Source organism: Cydia amplana, chromosome 14, assembly GCF_948474715.1.
Source record: "Cydia amplana chromosome 14, ilCydAmpl1.1, whole genome shotgun sequence".
NCBI classification, from domain to species: domain Eukaryota; kingdom Metazoa; phylum Arthropoda; class Insecta; order Lepidoptera; family Tortricidae; genus Cydia; species Cydia amplana.
The window spans coordinates 12411765-12438580 of record NC_086082.1 but is presented as its reverse complement, the minus strand read 5'-3'; the positions used below and the strand labels follow the sequence as shown (position 1 = coordinate 12438580).

Here is a 26816-nt window from a genome sequence, read left to right as displayed (position 1 = left end):
TATTATGTGGTAAGTAGGTATTATACTCGACACTCGTATGTACCTAAATATTTGTACACCTTTGGTATAATAGCATAATATATGCTAAGTTTACTTAGGTGCTTACTATGCAAAAATCGCTTGAATCGCTTACTATGCAAAATTCGTAATCTCACATAATAGCCCACGACCTAACCTGACCTCTTTTCAAACGCTATCAGAATATCAATTATCAACCTTATACGTATCTAAGCAATAAGGCGAGATTGTTGTCAATTGGCAAAAGGTCGGTTGAGGTATAAAAATGTATCGGATCCTGCTTGCCAAGGCAATCTCCTAGGGCTATCAACAAGGTTTACCGAACGTTTCATCACAAATAAACCAGTATACCCTAATCTCTGATTTCTCTGAGCTGTTTAGGATCTCGAAATGAATGTTAGGTGGACAAGATAACAGTCGAGACAAAATGTTTTGTGAATATTCACATAAGTTAATTGCCTATGGGTGAGGCAAATTGCTGGCATGAATACACAATGCTTGCTATTTTAATAATTGGCTATATTGAGTTCAATAATTGGTCGTAATTTAGTAATAATTTGTGGTTTATGTTTAATTATGGTTTTAAATTGTAGTCATAATCATAACTTATGGTGGATGAACATACCAATATATACACTACGCCTTGTCAAATGGGAGTTTACGGGTGTCACGTCCACATCCATTCTAGATTCTTTAGTGCACCTATCATGCTGAGATTTGACCCAGAGAGATAAACTTAAGTGCATTGAGCTAAAGTTTCAAAGGTATATATTGCGTGCTTAGCAACTGTGGGCTAGCTTGTTACATTTGTTATCATATACATAGTCTTATACCTTGAAACGAGCAATTCTTGTATATTTATTTATATATATATTTCGGGGATCTCGGAAACGGCTCTAACGATTTCGATGAAATTTGTTATATAGGGGTTTTCAGAGGCGAAAAATCGATCTAGCTAACTCAAAAATGCGCGTTGTCTCAGAGATAAGACCTAGCTAGATCGATTTTCCGCCCCCAAAAATAACCATTTAGCAAATTTCATCGAAATCGTTAATGCCGTTTCCGAGATCCCCAAAATATATTAGTGACATTTTATTTGCCTTGAGAAATATCAGATACCTATTTAGGCATTATCAGAAAATGTTAATACCAATAGTAAGTACCTACCTACTCAAAAACATCTGAACTACCTACACTGTTGTTAAGGAGTTTAAGAGCTGTTTATGTTCAGATATTTTTAGGCAGCTAAGGCAGCTGATATGTAATAGGAATAGGTAGTTACTTATAAATATTTTTGTGCGACTAATCGTACGAATTTTTGAAAACGTTTTCCTTGTAGCTGTCATAGGCTGTGAATAGATTTGTTTACGAGTATATATGTACCTATATTATGTCGTCGATACAACTAAGTAGCTGTTTTGGGTAAAGGTGAATGTAGTAGCCAAATTTATTTCAAGTAGGTATAAAAAATAATTCATTATTTATTCATTTATAAATAATTCACTAGCAGTCTAATAGGGTCATATACATTTTATTGGATGCTTCACTTGTTCGCGTCTCTTCTGTAGGCATTGCAAAGTTGAGAGAAAACCGTTACAGGTGGGATACATTTTTTCGGTAGTTGAGATATAAATAAGTAAGAAAAACGTGATAAGTATCCGGGTCGTTAACTTTTAATGTTTTGTTCACAGAAGTGACTTTTTTATGAAATGTATTTTACCAAATAAAGCTTTAGTATTAAATCTTAGTCTTGTGATGTGACTGATGGGTATTCTCAATCGTATACATCACTGGATGTAAGTACCTATGTGGTACCTATACATTATAATATATCGTGTGTAAAATGCACATGAATATAAATAAAATGTGTATATCTAATCTAGTCAATCTATAATGTTGACATAATAATTTCACAGTTAAAATACTATTAAAAATATCTAAGCATCTCATTACTTAAATCATTAAAAATATCTTTATGCCACTTAAGTACTTTACCTACTTGTCAAATCACTTCACAGATCACAACACATTTCAGTCGATCGATATTTTCTCGATTTTCTTTTCGATCGTAGCTCGGTTGATACCGGCGCCGGCGCACGCGCGCGTGTTTTGTATGACAATGCGTGGGGTCGCGGCGCGGGTCGGGTAACTGAAGTAAGCCACGGTCGCGGGCGCAGCCTCTCACTAGGATCACTATAATTATTTTCTTGCTTCCGAACGCGTATGCCAACGCATGGGGTGGTACAGGCCGTTAATTATGAGTATTGGTTTTTATCGATAATTATGGCTGGGGTTTTATACAGTGGAACCCAGGTTTTATGGCTCAGCAGTTAGAAAGTTTTATAGTCTGCCATTATAAATTATAAATTGAATATATATATACCTACCTATGGAACTAAAATAAATTGTGAAAAGGGTAGAAAGTGAGCCGGAAGCACATCTGTCTAAGCATTAGGTAGTGTTATATGTATTATAGTTTGTGCGGAAAGAGGAGAGTCGTGGAATGTATGGGGCTCAATACATTTCACGACTCTTCTCTTACCGAACAGACTCTAGAAGGAAACATTTAAATCTAATCGTGCAAAATCTGTGCTCGTTATTTAATCTAATACTTACCTATGTAAGTCTTTGTTTGTTCCAGCGGTTTTTCCACGATCGATAGTAGATACTAAATTAAAAGGTACATGTCTCTTAATGAATTATTTTAATAGCGCATGAGTTCCATGCAGTACCTATATATCTACCTCTGTCTTTCTGTTAGTCCCTGGCCGGCAAAGACATCAACGAGTGCCAACAGCCACTGTTACACTGTGAGGTAATTTCGATTTAGCATGTCGAGCACTAGTGTGTTTACCTTATATCACATTATTGGACATTGTTCCCAGATGGATTTTAAGGGTTTCTATACTTAATGATAATAATGATGGAGAAAAGGGACTCATAAGAAGCACCATTACATTTATCTAAGTACATCTCAAGTTTCTCAACTTCTCAACTCAAGCATGTAAACGCTATGTTTTCCACAGGATGTTAGCAATGTCGTAGCGATAATTTATAGAGTTTGTACCGAGCTTGTCGTCGTTAAATATTGACTCACCATTGTTTGACTTGGCCGTCATTGAGGGACCGGTTTGGTGTTAAATCGTGATTTAACATCACTTGGATGTAATTATATTCCGTAATTGTTTCTCAATAGCTGTATATTATGTAGCTGTACCCGTTTGACGCTAAGTGATGATACAGGATACCATTAGTATTGTAATAGGTACAGTTAGCAGTAATATTTAATCACAGCTACGGAAGCCAAGGGGTTTAAGTGCGCGAGTTTCAATCCGGATTAGTTCAAAATATGAGTTGAAACCATAAGTTTCTCGGTATCACTTAACAAGAAAAAAATCTAGTGAGCTACAGCCTATCTATTTCCTAAGAGGGTCGACCTATCGGCTAGAGTTAGGCAGGCAACGTGATCTGAGCTGAGCTCCGTCGGATGAGGAGAAGAGAAAGTGAGAAGAAGTAGGTATAGATACGCAACGACGAAATTATCAACTTATTGCATATAAAATGTAGAATATAGGTACTTTAAGATATTTATACGAAGAATGCAATGACGGCAGTAGTCATGATATTCATGATTCATTCATGATCCTAAACTTCACGATTCTATGCGCCTGATCGTAGGTAACATCTGGAGCGATGCAAGTCTCGGACAAATCAAGGACAAGCTCGCATGTCAGCGAAATGTTCTCTTAATAAATGGATAGGCTGACACTTGAATATATTCTTATCGATCATTTTCAATGCTGGGTTGTTACGAGTATTCCCGTGGCTTTCTGCGCATTGCCTCGAGCCAACCAGTATAAGAGAGACCCCAAGATTCTTGGTAACTTTTCTAAATGGGATTACCCTAAAAAAGAGGATTATGTAAAATTTACTTGATGGAAGAGCATGATGACGGCCGAGTGAATTTGATAAAGTTACAACTGTACAAGTCTAAAGCGGCAAAACTGACAAAACACCGCTCATGCGCGTTTCAAACGCCGTTTTAATCCTGTAAACTTGTAAAGCTTGTATAGCATTATAAAATGGGGCCCTGATTCAAACTGGGCTTATGGGCTACATGGAGATTTGGTTGATACTTTAGCCTTTCATATAAACTTTATAATTATAACACAACAACACTCGCATCGTTAATTGGTAGAATGAGTATGTCCTACGGTGATGGCAATGAGAATAACAGGCCAGAACTGACGTTGGTCAACCGCTTTCAAAATTTCAATCCCGTTTTCTATCACGATGTTTATGATAACCCTTCAAAATGATTGATGAAGTCTGGCTATGTTGCTCGTTCGTGCAACAGGATATTTTACCTTGGACATGTTAGATACCTACAACAGCCTTATTCGGATCTTTAACCTATATTTTTTTTATTGGCGACTTGGTTTCCATGCTATCTACAGCTGTACAATTTACGATAAGGGAGGAAGTCACAATTTGATCGTTTTGGAAAAAACGAATACTGACGCAGTAAATATAAGCCTGTATATTACCCATTACAAAATTAATTAAGTAGCGGAAATTATCAAATAAATTAACAGCGTTTAAGGTAATATTAACTAAATATGTAGAACTTACATAATACTAAAGAGTATCTCTGTGGCATTAATTAATCATCCATTGTATGTTATTGACTGAACTAAAATGTCTTATGATTGGGATTGCCGCTATAGTAGTTCAACTAAGATTTAACATACAATTATTAGGGCTATTAGACATATGGCTTTACCACACCACAACCACATACAGACCATATGGTTTAAACTATTCTCACGAATCGCCAACCAGTGCCAATTAGCAAGATCTATTTTAGTACTCAGATGGCTGACTTTTATCAGGTTTTTACAGAGTTTATAGGCACTTCACGTATAATATAGGTAGATACCTAGAATAAGAGCCCAAAAACCGGCCAAGTGCGAGTCCGACTCGCCCACCGAGGGTTCCGTACAAATTAAACTTATTTTTCGAATTTATTGTTTTCAGATTTCTACCTAATATATTTGTAGTGTAAAGACGGTATTAGGTACCTACTTACTTGCCAAATTTCATAGTTCTAGGTCAACGGGAAGTACCTACCCTATACATTTAGATTCCCTTGAGAGTGTCAAAATATACGTTTTGTGGCATAAAAACGGCCGTATCTTTTTTTTTTGACGTTAACTTAGAAAAGCTTTTAAGTTAACGTCAAAAAAAGATTTTTACAGTACATATGGGGCATACTTTTCCTAAAATAGCACTTTTCGTGCGTATGTCGAAACTTTAAAGTGCCATATGTACTTAGTTGTTCGATACACGTGCGTATAGGTAATTCGCAACTCGTGTCGATTTAAAACACTCCCTTCGGTCGTGTTTTAATTTATCGCCACTCGTTTCGAATTTCCTCTTTTTCGCACTTGTATCGAAATAGTCATTTTCGAAAAAGTAGTCCCATATGTACTGTAAATAACTTAAATAACTATGTATTTCATAGCATCAAGCGGCCGTAGACCTGAGTATATGGTAATTTTAACTCGATACCTCATAAGGGGTCCGTTTTTTCCTTTTGAGGTACGGAACCCTAAAAACAACTCGTGAAAAAGTAAGGAGGAAGGGCAGAGAGTAATTTTAAAATAACTGACCTTACAGTACACACTTAATAAATACTAAACACTTTGTATACCTACTCAATGTCAGACAAAAATATGTTTTTAACTCGCTTTTATTAGGTCGACCTGCGGGCTTAGCACGGGCGTATCATATTGCACGTGGTATGATACGTTGTCTTCTAACGTTATTGGTAAATTTGTCATATCGCTGAGCATGGCCCCGAGCTACGATAAGCCTACCACGTCGATATTGAATAAAGTTATCGACTATCATACGATAGTGACCACGACTGTCTATGCGTAGAGCTTATGAAAAATCTATTCAATGGCTGCCCTTATTCATATGTCGGACGTGTGTCGGACATAGTTTGAACATGAATAGTCAATTTTATTACTACACTTCCAAATTGAAAAGTGTTTAAATGAGTGACAGCTTTATACAAATTGACCTACATTATAACATGCACGGATAATCGTGTTTGACAATTGAGTCAATTGACAATAATTTGACATTGACAAGCATCGCGTACGCGCGTGATCAGTGAAAATATCAGAATACAAACCAAGTTGAAGAAAAATACTGATTTGCTGTGAAATCTAAAGAAAATGCCACGCATAATGTAAGTTTCTCTAAAAACCAATAATTTATTTACAGAAAAAGTTATAATTCGTTTGATCATAACTGATTTTGTCATGAATATGTTTTTCAGTCGATGCATTAACGCAGAAGAAAATGCTAGCAAAATATATAACTCAGCATCCCCTGTTCGCCTACAGGGAGTACAGGGAGGACCATGAGCCTCTCGGAAGCCAGAGATAAGTGCAGTGCTGCATACAAGTTCTATGAGAGCACGATCCGTACAGATCAGTGGCAGCAGGCATGGAAGTCGGTAAGTACTATGCTAATAATTAATACAGATCAACCTCATCTCAAACTAAGCAAAGTTTGTAGTATGGACACAAGAAACATCCATAACTTAGCATTACTTAAAACATTCAGTGCCAGCGCGAGCTACGCGCTACGAGTGTAGCCGATAACACGGGAAAAACCGTATGTAGCAAAAAGCGCCTACGAACAGTGAACTCCCCTAGTGAGTCGCTGGCAGTTAATGTGTTAATGTTTGTTGTTTATCTTGTTGATATTAGCCCAAATCCAGTTTCTAACTACCGTTGCAGGTAGGGTCATCAAGTCATCACTGAATACAATTTAGCTGTTAAATGTGTCAATTATCTATAAATTCTATTTTTATTGTCAGACTTGTCGTTAATTGAGCTGCAAAGTTAGAAAAATCAATGTGGCAGCAACCCAGCCTCCGCTAGCAGTGAGCGGCAACTCAACCAATTACCGGGAGAACTGGCTTGTCTAAAATGGATCCAGAAGAATCAAGGATTGGAGATGTAAGTACACCTTTCTTAAACTAAAATCATGAAGAGTTTATTGTGCCATTTAAAACTATTGACACTGATCTTCTACTATGACTATGTTCTACTAAGTGACAAAAGTTTGTTAAAAACTGTTCTATGACTACTATAATTGCATGAAGTTGTCATGGCAACAATGGATGTTGTAAAAGTTGATCCAACTGTAGATTAATTACCTAACTAGAAAGTTCTAGTTTGTTATACTTGTTTTTGGTAAACTAGAGTTAACAACATTGAAAGATACACTACTAAACTACCAATTGACATTTTTTTCACACTGCAGAAAAAGGTCATAATGATTGTAACAACAATTAAAAACTTTGGAACCCGTAGACCTCACTTTCAAAATTGTTTTTTTTTACCCTGTCTGAATATTGTAGAAGCTGGTTTTGTATGTAAGAATTCAAGTGTATTGACAAAAGAAAAACACCACCACACTTTGTGCCATGAATCTAAGACATAAGGATAAAATATTATTAATATTTAATTTTTATGTACAGTCTAACTGCACAGGTAAAAAGGCATTCGACTGCAGTTTCCAAACCGGCTTTACCTGTGCAGTTGAACTGTACAGTGTACATGCTAAACTGCGCAGGCATAGCCTAGTGTGTATTGCCAGCAGTTTAATTGAAAGATTTAAGTAGGTACTCTTATTTTAAATGTTTTCATTTGCAATACCCTAAGTGGTTTGATTGTATACGTGACAATGGGAAGAATTATGATTTTAGCAGCCTATGTATGTAGGTATGTATGTATGTGTGTGGGTATGTTTGTGTCGTGTATTACCCTAGCATAAAAGCTTAACTACTGAGACAAATATTGTTGAATAAGATGTTCATTGGTATGTTTTTATGCCGCAGGTGGCATAGACTACACTTTAATACATAATAGCTACTCTTTAATAAAATAATAATAACAAAAATGCTGTAAATAACGGATTAATAGTTACTGGAACAAAATTTAATTTATTTTCAGTCGAAACGAAATCGGACCAATGAAACTATAAAATCCCCCTGCCTTAAAAACGACAGCTTTCTAAAAATGACTTTAATTTCTTATAATTTGCAAATGAACCTCTGTACTAGCCTGCGCCACTATAGAATCATGACCTCATCTAATCTATTTGTTTCTGTTTCAGTCATAACATATTGGAGGACACTCAAGTTATCGAGGACACGATAGAAATTAACTAAAATCTGCAGCCTCAATTATTTAATGACTTATTTAGAAAAGGGATAGTCATAATATTTAGCTATAGAACGAGAGAGTGCGCCAAAAAAAAGTTCTGACTTTCTGCCTGGAACACACTTCTCAGCAGGCACGTCCATGCATTTCGAAGTCAATAGTAAAAGTGTTTATTTGTTAAGCATATGTAGGTGAAACTATTACAGTGGTATTTAAAAGGTTTTTTCTAACAAACCTTTAAGTTGCAATGTATGTATCAAGTACATATTACAAGATAAATTAGACCCCACGTCTCTTTATTCGATTGAGCTAAAACTTAATATACATTATTTAAGTTGGGTGATAACTGATAACGCAATATTATGGTACCACCGAATATCTGATGATGGACGCAGGATGTGGGCAAAGAAACTCTTTGATATATATAAAGCAACCTAATTTGTGTTTGGGTTTCTTAGAAATTGTTTTTATGAGTAGGTATTAATTGCCTGTTAAGGCCCCAGTACACAATGCGCCATTCTGGGGGACGCATTTATGCGTTAGAGGGAGCAAGTGATATTGCTATCTCATTCTACCGCATGGCTGCGTCCCTTGGTTTGGCCGGCGATGGCCCATTGTGTACAGGGGCCTTTATAGTCGGCAATAAAAACTTTTATCAAAAATATCATTTTTATTTGACAAGATAATATGTACTTACCACCTTATTCATAAAACTTTACGGACCTGATTTAGTTAAATAATTTTTTATCCCTTTCTTTCAAATACATAAGGGAGCCGGTCTACCTAGCTTTATTTGACGTTCATAAGCGCATTGTAATTATGCCTACTTGAATAAACTATCTTTTATCTTATCTTTATCTAAGTCAAAATGACAGATAAAGACAAACGATTCATAGCTAATTCAGGGCAGTAACACTTTTATGAATAATGCCACTAGGCTAAGCGTATTATGAGACGCAGGCGACGCAGTTCATGCAGCGCAGCACAGAGCAGATTTTGTAAAGTATGGAACGTCCTTACTCTGGAGTGTGCGTACCTAAAGGACGTTCTATACTTTACAAAAATCGTTCTGTGCTGCGCTGCGTGACCTACGTCGCCTGCGTCTCAGCATACGCTTAAGTTTCCGTCACACAGGCGCGTTTCCCGGGCGGGGCGTGAGCGTTTTATATGTAAAAGCGGCGCGCCCCGCTAACGCCCCGCCCGGAAAACGCGCCTGTGTGACGAAGCCTTTAGCCTTACGGCTTGGCCATGACATTGCTCGACTGGCTTCGGCTAAGGCGACAACCATAGGTTGTAGCGAGACACAGCGATCGGACCTTTCGTTCCCATCTAGCCTTCCCTGCCTTAGCCGGAGCCAGTCGCGCAATGTGGCCAACGCGTTAGTATTTTTATAGTTTACCCCGCGACATCATTAGTAGTTTGTTTCAGTTCTTATAAATTGAAATAGATGTCATACACTAAAGATAAAGTGATCAAGTCCACCGGTGGCCAAGGCTGGAAACGAGGCAGGGTACGCGGCTAACGTCCCAAATTCTCTTATGTAAGTACATATATATGTTTTGACGACCGGTCTGGTCTAATGGGTAGTCACCCTGCCTGTGAAGCCGCGGTCCTGGTTCGAATCCCGGTAAGGGCATTAATTTGTGTGATGAGCACAGATATTTGTTCCCGAGTCATGGATGTTTTCTATGTATTTAAGTATTTGTATATTATATATATTAGTCTAAGAGCTAGCCACGGAAATAGGTACTTATGCAATTTATAGAGCAACGAAATCCCTCTAGTTAGTGGGCCATACTATCATTATTAATTAATCCAGCATGGCAGCAGTTCAGCGGTGGGTGTGTGAGTGGATGGGCAACAAAGGGGTTGTAAAATGATATCATAGCTAATTATATATTTAATTCAAATATAACAATGCCAGGCGTTTTATTTGGGGGAATAGTAGTGTCAGGTGATGAAAGTACACAAACCACTTGAGCGCCTGCAGGAAGACCATGAGCAAATTGCACCTGACTCACAATTGCTTCACGCATAGTTGTATATGTCTTCTACTTTTTCTTAACACATACCTAGGCGTAATCGAACAGAGTAGTACTATTATTTATTCTGTGACAGAGTACAAAAAGTACGATTGCGAAAAGTACGAGTGGATTATATACGTAAAGCAAAAACGCCTGGCATTGTTATATTTGAATTAAATACATAATTAGCTATAATATCACACCAAACACAGAGCTCTATAAATTGCACACCTTCAATTGATTTTACAACTCCGTTGTTGCCCAACCACTCTCACACCCACCGCTGAACTGCTGCCAGGCGACCGGATTAATTAATAATGATAGTATGGCACACTAACTAGAGGGATTACGTTGCTCTATAAATTGCATAAGTACCTATTTCCGTGGCTAACTCTCCGGTTATATCGTTGTCTGAGTACTCTGAGTGTGTCTGAGACCAAAACACTTTTTCCCTTTTCAGGTCATTACTATGTATACCTATACATTACGGCCCTCGCTCCGAGCCGTTCCTGGTGCAAAAGCTGCCCATAGTAATCCAGCGTTGAAAAGTTGTTAGCATCATGGGCACTTTCGCACCGGGGACGACAATTAATGATTTGTTTGTATACCATAATTTAATGTGAAAATAAACTTGGTTTATCTTTTTGGCAATAGTTGTGTTATTTACCCATTTATAATATTCTCTCCAGCAGCACAGAGCCGATATTGTTAAGAGCCCATCAACGTGCACACTAGCGCCACTGCTAAATAATCGTGATTATTTAAATTTAACGTCAGGTATTTAAAAAAGGGGGCCGCTACGTACTGTATTTTGTATTTGGGGCATTATCTATGAAAAGGGACCTTATTGTCGATGGCGCTTACATCGCGCGGCATTATATTTATATCGGAGCATCTTTAATAATGACGTAAGCGCCATCGACAATAAGGTCCCTTTTCATAGATTCCGTCACATTTAAGTACCTCTTGAATACATCAAACTAGTTTTTATGTTGCTGGATTCTTCAATCTATGCGTCCAAAGTTAAAACGGCCGTTTTTGTTTTAAGTTCATAGATCGGCGAATCCAGCAACATAAAACTAGTTTGATGTATTCAAAAGTTACTTTAATACTATGTAGATACAATACGTAGCGGCCCCCTTTAAAAAAATCTTTCGTTAAATTTAAATTATCACGATTATTTAGCAGTGGCGCTAGTGTGCACGTTGACGGGCTCTTAACTTACCTAGTAAACATAGAAGACTGACAACAGTGCCAACGCCGCGAGAATATTGACATTGTTGTTAATGAATTTAACATAGTTTTTTAAAATTTAACATTAATTATTAGAGTATTAAACTCTGTCTGACCGTAGTTATAGTTACTAAAGTAGGTAGACTTATAGCATAATAGAGCATTTAGGAATATTCTTATTTAACCTTTTGACCGCCACAGACTAACTAGATGCGTCTTTAAATAAGAACGTGCTTAAAATGCTTTAATTATACTATAGTGTATATATATGAAAGTCGGATTAAATACGTTTAGAAGCTATAAGTAGTAACAGTGACAGATTTTGTATGCTAAAATGAAAAATAAGAATAAGCGACACCTACATGCGGGGAATGCTGTTTTGTATGAAGATTGACCATAGAAAAATAGGTAAATAGATTAGGTAGGTATTTGTGTGATAGTAAAACATAGTTGGTTATAGGCGAAATAAGTATTTATTAAGCTGGCTCGCACGCGCACATTCTCAAGAGCCCATCAACGTGCACACTAGCGCCACTGCTAAATAATCATGATTATTTTAATTTAACGAAAGATATTTAAAAAAAGGGGGCCGCTACGTACTGTATCTTGTATTAAAGTACCTTGTGAATATATCAAACTAGTTTCTATGTTGCTGAATTCGTCAATCTATAAACTCAAAACAAAAACGGCCGTTTTAACTTGGACGCATAGATTGAGGAATCCAGCAACATAGAAACTAGTTTGATGTACGAGTATGCAAAAGGTACTTTAATACAAGATACAATGCGTAGCGGCCCCCTTTTTTAAATATATTTCGTTAAATTGAAATAATCACGATTACTTAGCAGTGGCGCTAGTGTGCAGGTTGATGGGCTCTTAACAACAGCCGGTTTTGTGCATGATGCTTAGGAAGTCCTCGGGGAGCGCCTTCCTTAATTTCCCCCTGTATCCACGAGAAGTTTTCTGGAAGAAAAATAAGGAAATAAGTAACAGCAGGTTCATGTGGCAGCTATGAATGAAATATTTTCACATGAGTGCAGGCTATTTGCACCCAAAATATAGCTACTAGTAACTAATCGACGGGAACGACCATTTCGGGGAATAATATCCATTGGTTTTTATATATATTATCCGCTAGTTTTTATATATATGTATTATCCATTGGAGTCTCGTGAAGAGCAATATGAACGCTTACTGATGCACACCAAAAATATGAAAGTTAAGATTTGTCCTAGACTCGAGGTTGCTGCTTGCTGCGCATTCCGCTAGTCATCAAGCAATAGGCCTGTATTTTTTTTTTGAATAAAAATATGACTAAGTATGTTTGTCAACAATGCAGCACATTAGAACTAGAACTGGATGCCTTAGTTAAACCTTAAATGCATTCCCAGATTATGATATGATATGATTTATTTATCTCACAATATACAATTTCACTTAAAATTACACATGGTAGATTTTCAGGAATTTATATTGTGATTGTCAGTTTTTTTCACATAATGAATAATTGAATATGAAGAATAACAGTATGTATCCTAGACCCAGTAACTACTTAACATAACTATCAAACAATAGTTACCTATCTCATTGCACAATACAGCCACACTCATACTTATTCAAAAAAGTTACTAAGACACGCCTAGTGGAACGTCACAGTTTTTTATGTCTAGTAAGTACTTAATTCAGTGCTCAAAAGAACTTACCTTCTGTGTGCAAGTTGCTCGAGAAAGGTATTGACTTACAGTAGTCTGGCCTATGGACAAGCCATCATCTTGACTAGTCCCGCGTTGGTAGTTGCCATCAGCTACCAGTATTACAGCTAATACTGTTAAAACCTAAAACAAATAAGAACATAGATGTAATATTTTCAAGTACCTAGGTAAGTAGACTTTCCCCTTTAGGTTAGGATATGAATGTTGAGGTAAAAAGTGGCTTAAATAAGTAACCTCTGTTAGTAAGTTAGTAGCATAAGTATAAGATTGTGCAACAGAATATCTTAACATACTAATTTTTACAATTATAATATGACATAGTATTTAAGAGTTTAGTAGCATTGTCATTGAGACGCCTGTCTTACATGGAATACATATTAACTTTAAAGAAACACTACAATTTTATTAAGCTTTACCTTTAAGGTGTTTTGGTAATCCATCACCGTTTTGAGACTCTGCGTTAAGTTCGGCACATAAATGCACTGCACACTCCTTACACTCTGTAAATATGCCGAAACTCTTCGTCTGGCATATCAAACGGGTTGCAAGCGTTTCTAAAGCTATGCACGAGATTTTTCGACGCTTTGTTTCTTCAACAGCAGCCGCGAGTAGGAATAATAAAATTTGACTTCCCTGCAAATAAAATATTGACTATATTATATAAAGCGGAACATTGTAACTAATAACTCTCAATATAATCATAGAAAAACGGATATTTACCTGTAATTTGTATTTGTAATAGGTTTATTCACTAGTTTTGCTTTCACGACAAGGCTTATCGTCACCTAAGAAGCACTTAGATAAAATTAACTAAGTTGAACTGTCAAAATGGGATAATATGTCAAATTATCCAACCCCCATGTTATGCAAATTGTCTTCTGTCATCTACCGCTGTCAAATGTGGATAACTCCATATATCGTCTGCTACCATAGTATGCATGATAAAATCGTCGGTAACTAACGTTTTATTCACATAATTTATACCATATTGCGTGATAACTGCTACCGTGCTAAGCCCACTGTATGTTGCCAGTTAAATTTGATCCACTTCCCGGTTTCCGATTGAGCTGAAATTTTGCATACACATGTAAGTCGGGTGACAATGCTGATCTGATGATGGAGACAGGAGGTGGCCATAGGAATTCTCTGATGAAACAACGCAACCTAATTGTGTTAGGGGTTTTTAGAATTGTCTCGATGAGTATATTAGTTGTCTGTCGCAAGAAAAATACAGTCAGCGATAAAAGCTTGTACCAAAAATGAAATTTTTGCCAAAAGCTTATTATACACCGATTATAGTATTGCAACTTATACCAGTGTCATAAGAAGAAGAATGAATAGGTAATGACTAATGAGTGAACCAAATGAAACACATCGAGACTGTGTCCATACTCCCATTGATTATCTAGATGTTATGCTATTGTTAGGTACTCAACTCATACAGAATTTCAGAATGCATAAGACGTCGCAGGATAACAATCAGGCTATGACATCAATCATGTAACATAGTCATTGTGTAAGAACTCATTCAGTACTTCGGTTGTTAGTTCATGCACGATTTGGAATGACGTAATATTTAAGCATGATAATTGATAATAATCTACTTGCCACTTGATATATGTACTATAATTGTTGGCTTAACTTACTATGATTGACGACTGAGGTCTAAAAATTCCTTTTCACAACTATATCTTGGACATAGCTCGTAGCACGGGTGAAAAATATGATGTCCCGGTCGTCGTTTGTTTTGCCTCTATTAAGCTGATATATCCCTCTGTTAACTGCTAAGATTTCTGGTTAGGAGTTAAGCATTGGTGGCCTAGCGGTAAGAGCGTGCGACTTGCCATCCGGAGGTTGCGGGTTCAAACTTCAAACCCCAGCTGCCCGGCTCGTACCAATGAGTTTTTCGGAACTTATGTATGAAATATCATTTGATATTACCCCAGTCGCTTCTCAGTGAAGTTCAGGAAAACATCGTAAGGAAACCGGACTAATTCCAATAAGCAATAAAGCCTAGTTTACGGTCTGGGTTGGAAGGTCAGATGGCATTCGCTTTCATAAAAACTAGTGCCTTATCTTATTATTTTCGGGGGCCCTTACGGATACACCTCGACCCACAGGGATCTTTTGTGCAATTACCCCCTGGAGAAGATCCGTCAGCTACTCAAGAGCTTTTCCCACCATATCCATGTGTCGGATGATGGAGCTCATGGGTAGCGTTTTAAAGTCCTTTGGTTCCAGATATCCTGCTCCAAAGTCCTTCATTCTTTGTCTGGCTAGGGCGTGACATTCACACATTAAGTGTTTCACTGTCTCTTCCTCTTCGCCACACATACGACAATCGGTGTTGTCAGAGTGTCCCATCTTGGTCAGAATTCCTTTGACCCCGTAATGGCCAGTGAACACCCCCGTTATGATTTGGAGTTGTCTTTTGCTAAGTTTCCAAAGCTTTTTGCTCCAGCCGGAGTCTACTCCTTGCATGAAGAGCTTTGCATGCCTACGGCTTCTTGGGATTATAGTTCGTTTTTTTTAGCATTAGAAAGAAGTTGAAAGAAGGTAAGCGATTTTGACATGTCTTTTAATTGAAAAACACTTTAAAAATCTATAACTATTACTTATGAAAGCAGAAGACTATAAAAGATCGTATTAGATTCATAATTGTTACATATTACCGTAACATATTTTTAAAATGTGTTTTTCAATTAAAAGACACATCAAGATTGTTTACCTTATTTCTAATGCTAAAAAAAACGAAGTATAGTTGCCAAGCGGACCCCAGGCTCCCATGCGTTGTGGCAAAATGCGGGGACAACGGATGCATGGCTACCTGATATCACGCGATATAAAAAAATACCTATCGGACCTATCCGTATCACTCAAGAGCGTCTAGAAGAGAACTTTAGGTAGACTTCCTTGTCTTAGTCAGACTACTCTTTATTACCATGCTATATTGTACTTATATTGAGGTCACGAGCTCAAAAGGTCAGTCGCCCGACCGCCCCGACCGGTCAGCGGTGGTGACTGTCTGTCTGCCGCGAGATCTGAAAAAATTGCTCTGGATTTTTATTTAAGGCGGCCTCGGAAGTCATGTGTTGAATGTAGATAAATAACTCTTTCGTACTTTGTCGCATTGGCCCGTAAAATTGTAGATGTCTATTTTTAGTACTTAAACCTTGGATTACTAACTTATACTGCCTGATGCAGGTAAACATTGCGCTGGTGGATGAATGTTTGTTTTTGTAATAGTTTCAAGGCAATTACTTATCTACTTTTTAGAAAATTATGTCATGTGAATTACCTATAATCATATAACTCATAACATTGATAACAAAGAGAAAACCACAAAGTGTCTTCCAAAGGTAGCCAAAAATTATGGAGCCTAGTTTCTAAATGTGACTTACATATTACATAATATTATAGTCCCGGGTAGTCCCGACAGAACGTTCCCGAGGGATGACGTTAACATTGATTTGCTGCTTAACCTTTTGGACGTCAATGACCGATATATCCGCACCGTAGGTTCAACGCCCAAGACCGATTAATCGGTCACAGACCACAGAGCAACATAGACCTACGTGCATATGCATAAAGTTCAATTTCAGTTTTGACATTTCAATGAAGTGGCGATGGCGTCTGAGTGACAGCTTTTGTGTTTGACACGGCGTCGAAAAGTTGAAACAAAATTCATCATAACATGAGCTTTATATTGCTCTTGTCGGTGGAGTAATCGCCAAACATTTATTTCTTGTGCTAGTCTTTTAATTTCCTCATACTTACGTTATTATAGATATAGATTAAATTAAGCTACACAATTATAAGCTACTCGTATTGTAGCCATAAAAAAGTCACCATTTATTAAATACCTGTGTAAAAGTCACCTTTTAGACAACTTCAGAGCGGGTGGGCCAACCGGACTCTTCAAAAAATCTTTTATCCCACGTCAATCACATAAAAAGCAGTCTGCTGATTGAGAAATAAGAAAGACATGTCCCGGGGTTGACAACGTCACACAAACATATACCATTGGTGTCCGGGGCACGGAATATGCCTTTGTCGCCTTCTGACGTTCAAAAAGGGTAAAATCCCATCAAAAACATTAGATAGGTACATGTAAAAAGATGCAAGTCTCGCAACGCAATTCTTCTACTACAAAAAAGTTTTGAGATGTAATGTGAAACCAAGTCGGTTAAATTTAAGTCAGTGCCAGGGGGTGTTAAAACAGTATCAATAAGATATATTTAATTTTTTCTCAAAAATGGACGGCAAAGTCGACGTTGCCGGTTAAAAAATAGGTCGCGAAGTGCGTAGTTTATGGTCATTCAAAAAATTAAAAAATTAAAAACATTGCAGTCTCGATTTCGGGACTGCAATGTTGCATACATATTCCATTATTTAACGAGTTCCAAACTTTTTAAAACTTTAAATGGCCATATCAAATGAAGGCTTAGGTCCATTAAACAGCCAAACAGATGATCAGCACTTATTATTATAATGTTGGTACCGCGACTATTTAGGTGTCTCAAATACGTTGGCGTATTTTCAGCAGAAAAATACACTTCTTTATTTTTTTTAAAGGCGGCAAGCAAATCTTTTTAATGGTTTTACTTTTTTCAGTGAAAATTAAAACGTTGCTTCTGTAAAATATTTCTATTTCTTGCACCATTTTTGAGAAAAGCACTATATATGACTCGGCTGGAAGGCTACTTGCTGGCTTCGGATTCAATTAAACGGACTCCCAAGGTCGTCCGTTTAAAACGAATCCTCAGCCTGCAAGTAGCTACTTCCGAACCTCGACAATAATGTACTATTAATACGTATAATGACTGATGAATGAGTTTTTAATTTCATATTATAAGTACTTAAACTTTTTTGTTTGATTCATTTCATCATCAAAATATAATATGTATGTATATTCATATTATCTATATGATATGTTATAATAAAGTTTTAAGATTCTCATAAATTCACTGTGGAAAGTTAGAATAAGTAATTGAGAATTATTTATTTACGCGGGTATGAGCAAGTTACCGAGTTCTGCCAAGTTGAGAAAAAATAAAACATAGTAATATTCATTTAGTTATTTATTAAAAAAAATATAATTAATATTGAGAACCTACGTCTTCACTCAATCTTAATGCTTAATAGACTGTTCCATTCCTTCTACTTCAACTCCATGAAAATTAACAATATAGGTGGAAAATATATTCCTTAAATGTAACAGAATCCTATAATGTTACATGTGCTCTTATTCTTACAATACTAATGAGCTATTGTCTAAGAATTCCCAATCCCCGTAATTACTAATTAATACGATTAAAAGTCGTTGTCATAAACGAATAGAATATTCTTCACGAAACGATTATAAACAAGAATATTCTCGACATACTGACGGGGAGGGCGTCTACCCAACTCTTAGCTTAAATTGACCTTTCACAATTGAAATATTTTCAGTCATACAAGTTAGCAGTAAAATAAACTAAATCATAGTTTAAAACTGCAAAATAGCCCAAATAAACCATCAATAAACAATTACTGCGCACGTTAAACATATCGATACTCGTATCTGCAGATTACGATAAATCCCTAAATAAGCGTAATTAATTCCTAATTATAGAGAAAAGATCAAACTTATAATAAAACTTAATATTACTGATAAGGTCGAAAGAATACTCATTGTCTGATAATAACAGGTAATCGTATAAGTTGTTTTTCTGTTTATGAGTCATTATTTCAACTTTGAACAACAGCCACTAAAAGTGATACCTGTGTATTTGTTCAAAGTTGTAAAAACTTATTAAATCAAAAAATCTTAGGTCTTTAAGCATGCAAGATATATTTAATATAGGTAACGTACTATAAAAACATAAAATAAAGTAACTTAGCAAAGGGATTTATCTATTAACTTAAGAATAACGAACACAAAAAATATTATGTAGATCGAATTGACTTCAACACTTTTCATTGGATTGGATTCAATTTCTTCAGTCTTATTAATGCGCATTGGAAGATCACATTACATACACAGGCTTGTCATACATTCCATATACATCTTTGTACGAATCACGCTAATCTTTGACGATCAAGCGTTATTTGAAGCAAAATTCAATTTCTTAAAAGTAATTTTGAACGGAATAACTTCTATTAAAAATCAATCTTAAAAGGCTAGAGTTTGCTCAACGTCCACACTTTCAGAAACGAATGACACCAAAGTTTTTCACTGAGCTCGCTTAGAGTGCATTCAGCAGAGAAAAATGAGCTCTCTGCACATAAGTTACTAAGCATACCGCACTCTTTTTGCGGTGTACCTCGGCGCGATATCGTTTCTTTATTAATCCAAGGTTTTTCACTACCGTGGACTGCATACTGCCGGGGCTCGGGCCCTGGTAATGCTGGTATGGTTTAACTAGCGGCGGCCGCGTGGGCCGGCCCGTGGGCCTAAAGTTGTGTCTCGGAGGGGTTCTGCCACAGGTTGGACGGCAGCGTGTCGTAGTGCGACGGCACGGTCACCAACGCGTCGATGGAACTCCTTGTGATTGAGCAGTTCTGGAAGAATGAATATGAATATGAGGAATTTTCATAGTAACACGCTATTCTTGGTTATTATAGGCATCATATGTGCCAAGCTGTGCAGTATATTTGTTTAATTATAGTTTGCCAAAGCGTTGCTATGCAGACATTCCTAAGCTTATTTGATCAGTACCGTAAAACGAGGTGACTTTAGGAAATTTTGGGGATACTTTGATAGTTTTAAAACTGCCACTAAATTATCATTATTCATTATTTTCTCGAACGGTTCGTGTAACAAGTTAGATTATTATACATACTTGTTTACCTACTACTTGTTCAGGACAAGTCTGAACATAGCTTATAAAATATTGTATGTTTAACCTTAGTGTTAATATTTGTTGCTTGCAACATTTTAGGATAAGTTTGTCTGTGGCGCGCTGTCAGCGCGCTCTTCATTCTGTGCCATAACTGATGTAGTAGCTTTTAAAAATTAGCTTTCAATAAAAGTTGATTATTATACTTAAATCTAATCGCAGTTTGATTCATACATGCGATTTTGGTCCTTCGCGGTTTAAAAAAAGTTTAGAATCAGTGGTTCGGTGGTTATACTACGAGCTTCGCTTGCTGGCAGGGCGAACGTGACTTGCTATATCTTGTCGCCGCCCGCCGCAACCTCGTCCAACCCATAGCTTGGACGAAGCTATCATTGTGATTTTGGTTGATATTATCCCGAAATCGTTTATTTCCGTGCTGCAACGATCATTGCGAAAGTTCCCGTTCGTCGGCACAAAGGAATTTTTGTGCAAGTACCGGCAGATTTGTATGAGCGGTACATCGAGAACATTTTGACAGATTGTCAACTCAGGTGGGACTAGATTGTAAGGTTGGTAGTACGGAACGTCGTCATCGGTGCGTGTGTGGCTGCCTTTTTCAGAGTTGGCGGTAAAAGTGACAAGTGGCTGTCACAGTGACGTCTGTCAATCGGAATTTTCTTCACGGTTTGTGCAACTGCATAACATACTGTTATTATACTTTTCAACTGCAATTTTTAACAAGTTCTTGTACCAAAGTGCGGGTTTGTGCTTAAATAGTGTTTCCAGTTATATTGAGCGTTTGTTTTATGAAATACGGCAATGGCGGAGCTCAAGAAGTTAAAAATTATGCGCGGCCAAGTTAAGGCGTCAATGACTCGCATCGAGCAGTTTGTCAACGACCCCAATAGTTTAAATTCCGCCTCGCTGGAGTCCTTGGAGGCTCGTAAGGAAAAACTAGCCTCGTCCCTCAAAGATTATGAGGCAATCCAACTTGATATATTGAACCTTGATGACAAGGACACAGAGGATGCAGGTGACTTTGAGAACCGCTACTTTAGCACGATAGCTAAGATCAATGAGACTCTCAGGTCTCTACGAGGGTCAGCTACGGGTCAAGCTGCTGGAGTTTCTTCTTCGAAGTTACCCCATGTTGACATACCAGTGTACAACGGTAAGGACTTTACCCTATTCAAACCCTTTTATGAAATGTTCATAGCAGTGATTGATAAGAACAAAACATTATCAGATGTACAGAAGTTGTTTTACTTAAGAAAGTTTTTGTCTGATGAAGCGCTATCTGTCATTGTAAATTTGCCTTTAGTCAATGCCTCATACCCAGAGGCATTAGAGTTATTAAAAAAGCGTTATGACAATAAGTCCAGGCTTATCATAAGCCATATACATGTTATCTTAGACATCCCATGCATGGCTAAGGGAACTGCGGCCTCTATAAGGTCATTTGTATCACAAGTGCAGCAGCAGCTGCATGCACTTAAAAACTTAAAGGAACCTGTTGATAAATGGGATATGTTGCTCATTTCAATATTATCCAGAAAGCTAGATCAATATACTAGCCGGGCTTTCCATTTAGAGAGAGACCCACAAGCTCTTCCAACGATGTCAGAGTTTATTACATTTTTAGAAAGGCGTGCTATGGCGCTAGAGGATAGTTTGCCTCAAAAGATTACCCTAAATGAGAATGTAGGTACTCTTAAATTCCAATCTTACCCCAAGGTTGCTAATGTTGTAGCATCATTACCTGGTTGTAAATTTTGTACTAAACCTGGCCATGCAATCTATAATTGTGTAAAATTTCAGGAAGCCTCCGTCGAGGACCGCTTGGCTTTTGTGCAAGAGAAGAAGCTGTGTACAGTTTGTATAAACTCTCACGCTGATAAACCTTGTAAGTACAAGTTTAAATGTAAAATATGTAAAGGTCATCATAATACCCTTTTGCATACTGAGGATGAGTCAGATGCCAAGCAATCAGTGGCAGCATCTATTGTTTTGACATGTGTCAAGAAAGCATCTTATAAAAAAGTATTACCTACAGTAAAGGTTAAGATAGTTGATAAATTTGGCCGGGATGTTTATTGCCGTGCATTGCTTGACACCGCCTCAAGTGAATCTTTTGCCACAACTTCTCTTGTAGAAAGGCTAGGTATTGCCACTGAGGCCGAATGTGTAAATATAATTGGGGTCAATAAACAGACCTCCACTATGGATAGGTCAGTAATTATTCCTGTGGAGTCTTGTCAATATGAAGATGTTAAGTTTAATGTTGACTGTCAGGTTGTTGATGATGTAACGGCACATTTGCCACCACAATATATTGATTGTTCAAATCTGAAATTTCCAAGCCATGTCAAACTTTCTGACGAAAACTTTAATGCGCCATCAGAAATTTCATTGCTATTAGCAAGCGATATTTATTTTGAATCATTATTAAATGATTGTATCAAATTGCCTGAGGGGCTTGTCTTGCAAAGCACCTTATTTGGCTATGTTGTCGGTGGCAAGATAAACCAATCTGGCAATATCTCAAACACTGCTTTAGTAACAAATTTTGCTATTAGCGATAGTACAAAATTAGAAAATGTTATGAGTCAATTTTGGCTAGCCGAAAAGGTGCCAGAACCCCAACAAAAGGTTTCTGATGAATATGAAAAGGCTGAAAAAATATTTCAGGAGTCTGTTACTCTGAATAATAACAAATTTCAGGTAGACATTCCGTTAAAACACCCCTTAGGTGAGCTAAATTTGGGTAACTCCTTTTCGGCTGCCTTACAAAGATTTTACTCGATAGAGAGAAAATTTATGAAAAATGTAGAGTTGCTAGAGCAGTATAAAAAATTCATTGATGAATATGTTGAAATGGGACATGCTAGGGAGGTCAATATTAACTCTTATGACATGTTGAATGGACCAGTAAGCTTTCTAGCGCATCATCCTGTTTTCAACGAGGCCAGCAAAAGCACAAAGCTTCGTGTTGTGATGGACGGAAGCATGAAATCCAAAAATAAGCTGTCAGTCAATGATGTCATGCTGAATGGACCTGTCGTGCAGGGTGAGCTTTTTGACATATTAATTTTGTTTCGGACCTATTTATTCACCTTGATATGTGATGTTCAAAAAATGTTTAGGTGCATTTTTGTTAGCCCTGAACATAGATGCCTTCAAAATATCCTCTGGCGGGACAGTCCTAGCCAGCCAATCCGCTGCCTTCAGCTTCAGACAGTTACATATGGCCTAAAGAGCTCTACATTTCTAGCTACTCGGTGTTTGATAGAGCTTGTAAAATTATTTGGACATGATTACCCGCTTGCGTCTCAAGCCATTTTAAATAATACATATGTAGATGATGTCATAGCTGGTTCAGATGATATTAATGATCTTTACCAACTTAAAAAAGAGTTGATTGAGTTATTTAAATTAGGTAATTTTAAATTACATAAATGGTGCTCTAGCTACCCAGCTGTTTTGGACGATTTGCCAGAGAATTTGAAGTACTTTGAGCAAATAAATCTAGATTCAAGTAATGTGATTAAAACTTTAGGTCTGAAGTACGATATTACCTCAGACACCTTAACATTTGAGTGTCCCCCCTATGATGAGGATAGCAATCATACTAAAAGAACAGTTCTTTCATTTATTGGAAAATGTTATGATCCGTTAGGTCTCATAGCTCCTATCATAGTTTCAGCAAAAATATTTATGCAGGTTTTGTGGTCTATGCCCTTGGGCTGGGACACAGCTTTACCAGATGCTGAACTTAAGGCATGGAAAACATTTCTTGCTAATTTAAAAATGATGGGTAGAGTCTCTTTGCCTAGGTTAGTGCATAGTCACGAATGTGAGTTGGTAGAGTTAGTGGGTTATGCAGATGCGTCTTTCAAAGCTTTCGGTTGCTGCATTTATGTAAGAATTTTTAAATCGGACGGAAGTGTAGAGTCGAGTTTGCTTTGTGCCAAGTCAAAAGTGGCCCCACTGGCTAAAAGCCTTACTATACCGCAACTGGAACTTAACAGCGCTCTACTATTGGCACAGCTGGCATCTAGAGTCAGCGAAAAGCTAAAAGCTAGATTTGCGCATAATACATATTTATACAGTGACTCACAAATAGTTTTGTGTTGGCTCAAGGCTACAAAAACAAAGGTCAATACTTATGTTAATAATAGGGTGAAGAAAATTCTAGAACTCACAAATCAGGATCAGTGGTCCTATGTAAAGTCATGTGACAATCCCGCGGATTTGGTTTCCCGCGGAGTGGAGCCCCAAAGCTTGCAAGGAAAGCAATTGTGGTGGCACGGCCCTGAATATTTGTCACACAGGGATTATTTGCACCCTGCATTTGATAACAAGGCTCTCAGTCAGGACTTACATGATAAGCATTTTGATGTTAATATTAACCAAGGTTTATCTTGCAATGTTAGTCAGCGGGATGATTCATTCACGCACCTCTTTGAGAAATATTCTAGTCTACATAGGCTTCAAAATGTTATAGCGTATATTTATCGCTTTTATAAAAATGCTTCAAAGTCAGGTGATAGATATGACTCTACATTGCTAACCCCTAAAGAGCTTCAAGAAGCGTTACTTGTCATAATAAAAAATGTGCAAAGGAAACATTTTTCTAACGAAATAGAAACATTGCTATCGGGTAGGTCTCTTAAATCAGGGATAGCAGATTTACATCCTTTCGTGGACCAGCGTGGTGTCCTTCGCGTGGGCGGCAGGCTGCAAAATGCAGACATTTCGCAAGCTAGAAAGCATCCGCCTATTCTCCCGAAAGGGTCATTTTTTACTTCGTTATTGATTAAAACGGAGCACTTGCGTCTTTTGCATGTGGGTGCCAGAGCCGTTCTGAGTTCCTTGGCTCAAAAATATTGGATAATTAATGGTATTAGGGAGGTAAAGAAGGTAGTGAACAAGTGTGTCACATGCTTGCGTCTGAAGGCTGAAGCTGCAAAGCAGCTGATGGGTTCTCTGCCTGTAGAGAGGATTACAGCTAGTAGAGCTTTCCAGCATGTTGGAATTGATTTTTGTGGTCCATTTAGCACGAAAGTTGCCAGAATACGAAAACCTCTTGTTACAAAAAGCTATATTGCCCTTTTTGTATGTTTCGCTACAAAGGCAATACACGTAGAGCTAGTGTCGAACCTAACAACTGAAACCTTCCTAGCATGTCTCGATCGTTTCATATCTAGACGTGGCATGCCCACTGTTATCTATTGTGATAATGCTAAAACTTTTAAAGGTGCTGCAAACCAGCTCAAAGAATTGTATGATTTACAATGTTCAAATGAACATAGAGATTCTGTGTATCGATATTGTAATAAGAAATATATTTCATTCAAGTTTATACCAAGCTATGCGCCTCAATTTGGAGGCCTCTGGGAAGCCGGAGTCAAGAGTGTCAAATTCCATTTAAAACGTGTGGTTGGAAATCATTGTTTAACGTTTGAGGAACTTTACTCGGCGATCGTTCAATTTGAAGGGGTCTTGAACTCGAGACCCTTGCTATCCTTGGATCCTAATGAGGGCAAATACTTGACACCAGGTCATTTTCTTATTGGTACGGCGATAACAAGTTACCCAGATGTTGATTTAACTGAAGTCCCAGTTAATCGCTTAAGAAAGTTTTGGGGCATTGTTACTAGATTAAAGCAGGATTTCTGGAAAACATGGTCTAAAGACTACCTCTGTCAGTTGCAAAGTCGTCCCAAGTGGAAGCATGACCTACCAAATTTAAAAATAGGTGATTTAGTTCTTGTGAAAAATGTAAACACTGCTCCTTTGTGTTGGCCAATGGGCCGCATAGTTAAGATATTTCCTGGAAAGGATGGTAGAGTTAGAGTGGCCGAGGTGAAAATGGGGGACAAACTGTATGTCAGGCCTATTACGAAGCTGTGTCCTTTACCTCTTGACTAAATGTTGTGTCTCGTTAAATTCTTGTTTTTGATCTGTAAATCTAAATTAAACTCAACTCGCCCGGCCCAATTATGTTCAGGACAAGTCTGAACATAGCTTATAAAATATTGTATGTTTAACCTTAGTGTTAATATTTGTTGCTTGCAACATTTTAGGATAAGTTTGTCTGTGGCGCGCTGTCAGCGCGCTCTTCATTCTGTGCCATAACTGATGTAGTAGCTTTTAAAAATTAGCTTTCAATAAAAGTTGATTATTATACTTAAATCTAATCGCAGTTTGATTCATACACTACTAAAAAATCCGAATAAAAATATGTAACGCCTGAAAAACTGAAATATCGAAGTCGCCCCTGCATTTGAAAGTCACCCCGGTTTAAAGCAAACGTTTGCTCAAAGGAAGTAGTAAGCCTTTTGCAAACTGGAAGCTAATCTACCGGGTTTGTAATCTAAAAATTAAATATTTACCAGATTATTACGACTTTTACCAGATTGCTATAGAAAAGTAAGCTTAACCTTTTCAACGCTTTTCGTCCCATGCTAAAATGTGGCTTATACGCCAAATGGTTGCAATATGAAGAGCGAAAATAAACCTTATCTGTCAGCAGCATTGCTTTGACAGCGTCCGTCATAGCCTTTTTAGTGGCTGACAGCACTCGACCACTTTACTGCCCTCCTAAGCCAAGTAGCGCTATCTCAAAAACAAATGATTTTGAAAATGGAATTCTCAGCTATAGAAAGTAGAGTATAAGTTAGCAATGAATTTTGTTTTGAGATAGCGCTTTTCGGCTTAGCAGGGCAGTTTAGTGGCTCTTGGCGTTGAAAAGGTTAAGCT

At 37.4% G+C, this 26816-nt stretch overlaps 4 protein-coding genes across 4 annotated transcripts in view; 1 reads left to right on the top strand and 3 right to left on the bottom strand.

Annotated features, from left to right (window-relative positions):
• Positions 1-2168, bottom strand: part of LOC134654199 (NAD kinase-like) — a 54752-nt gene extending 52584 nt beyond the window's left edge. The window contains exon 1 of the mRNA XM_063509657.1: positions 2018-2168. The gene's annotated coding sequence lies outside the window, so the exon portion shown is untranslated. The remainder of the gene's footprint in view (positions 1-2017) is intronic.
• Positions 1-26816, bottom strand: part of LOC134654219 (guided entry of tail-anchored proteins factor 1-like) — a 129619-nt gene that overhangs the window by 87848 nt on the left and 14955 nt on the right. The window lies entirely within an intron of this gene.
• Positions 19293-26816, bottom strand: part of LOC134654190 (6-phosphofructo-2-kinase/fructose-2,6-bisphosphatase-like) — a 32973-nt gene continuing 25449 nt past the window's right edge. Inside the window, exon 9 of the mRNA XM_063509643.1 lies at positions 19293-19776. Coding sequence (XP_063365713.1) covers positions 19669-19776 — 108 coding nt within the window. The 3' untranslated portion in view covers positions 19293-19668. The remainder of the gene's footprint in view (positions 19777-26816) is intronic.
• Positions 20323-22221, top strand: LOC134654223 (uncharacterized). Its single transcript, XM_063509693.1, has 2 exons — positions 20323-21225; positions 21873-22221. Exons 1-2 carry the CDS (start codon positions 20874-20876, stop codon positions 21947-21949), a joined length of 429 nt encoding a protein of 142 aa, XP_063365763.1. The 5' UTR covers positions 20323-20873; the 3' UTR covers positions 21950-22221.

Bases quoted from the DNA above. Each gene is read 5' to 3' on its own strand.
- LOC134654223 (XM_063509693.1), top strand. From the start codon at position 20,874: ATGGCGGAGCTCAAGAAGTTAAAAATTATGCGCGGCCAAGTTAAGGCG. The intron at 21,226-21,872 runs GTAAGGACTTTA...GTAAAATTTCAG, and splicing joins TGACATACCAGTGTACAACG to GAAGCCTCCGTCGAGGACCG.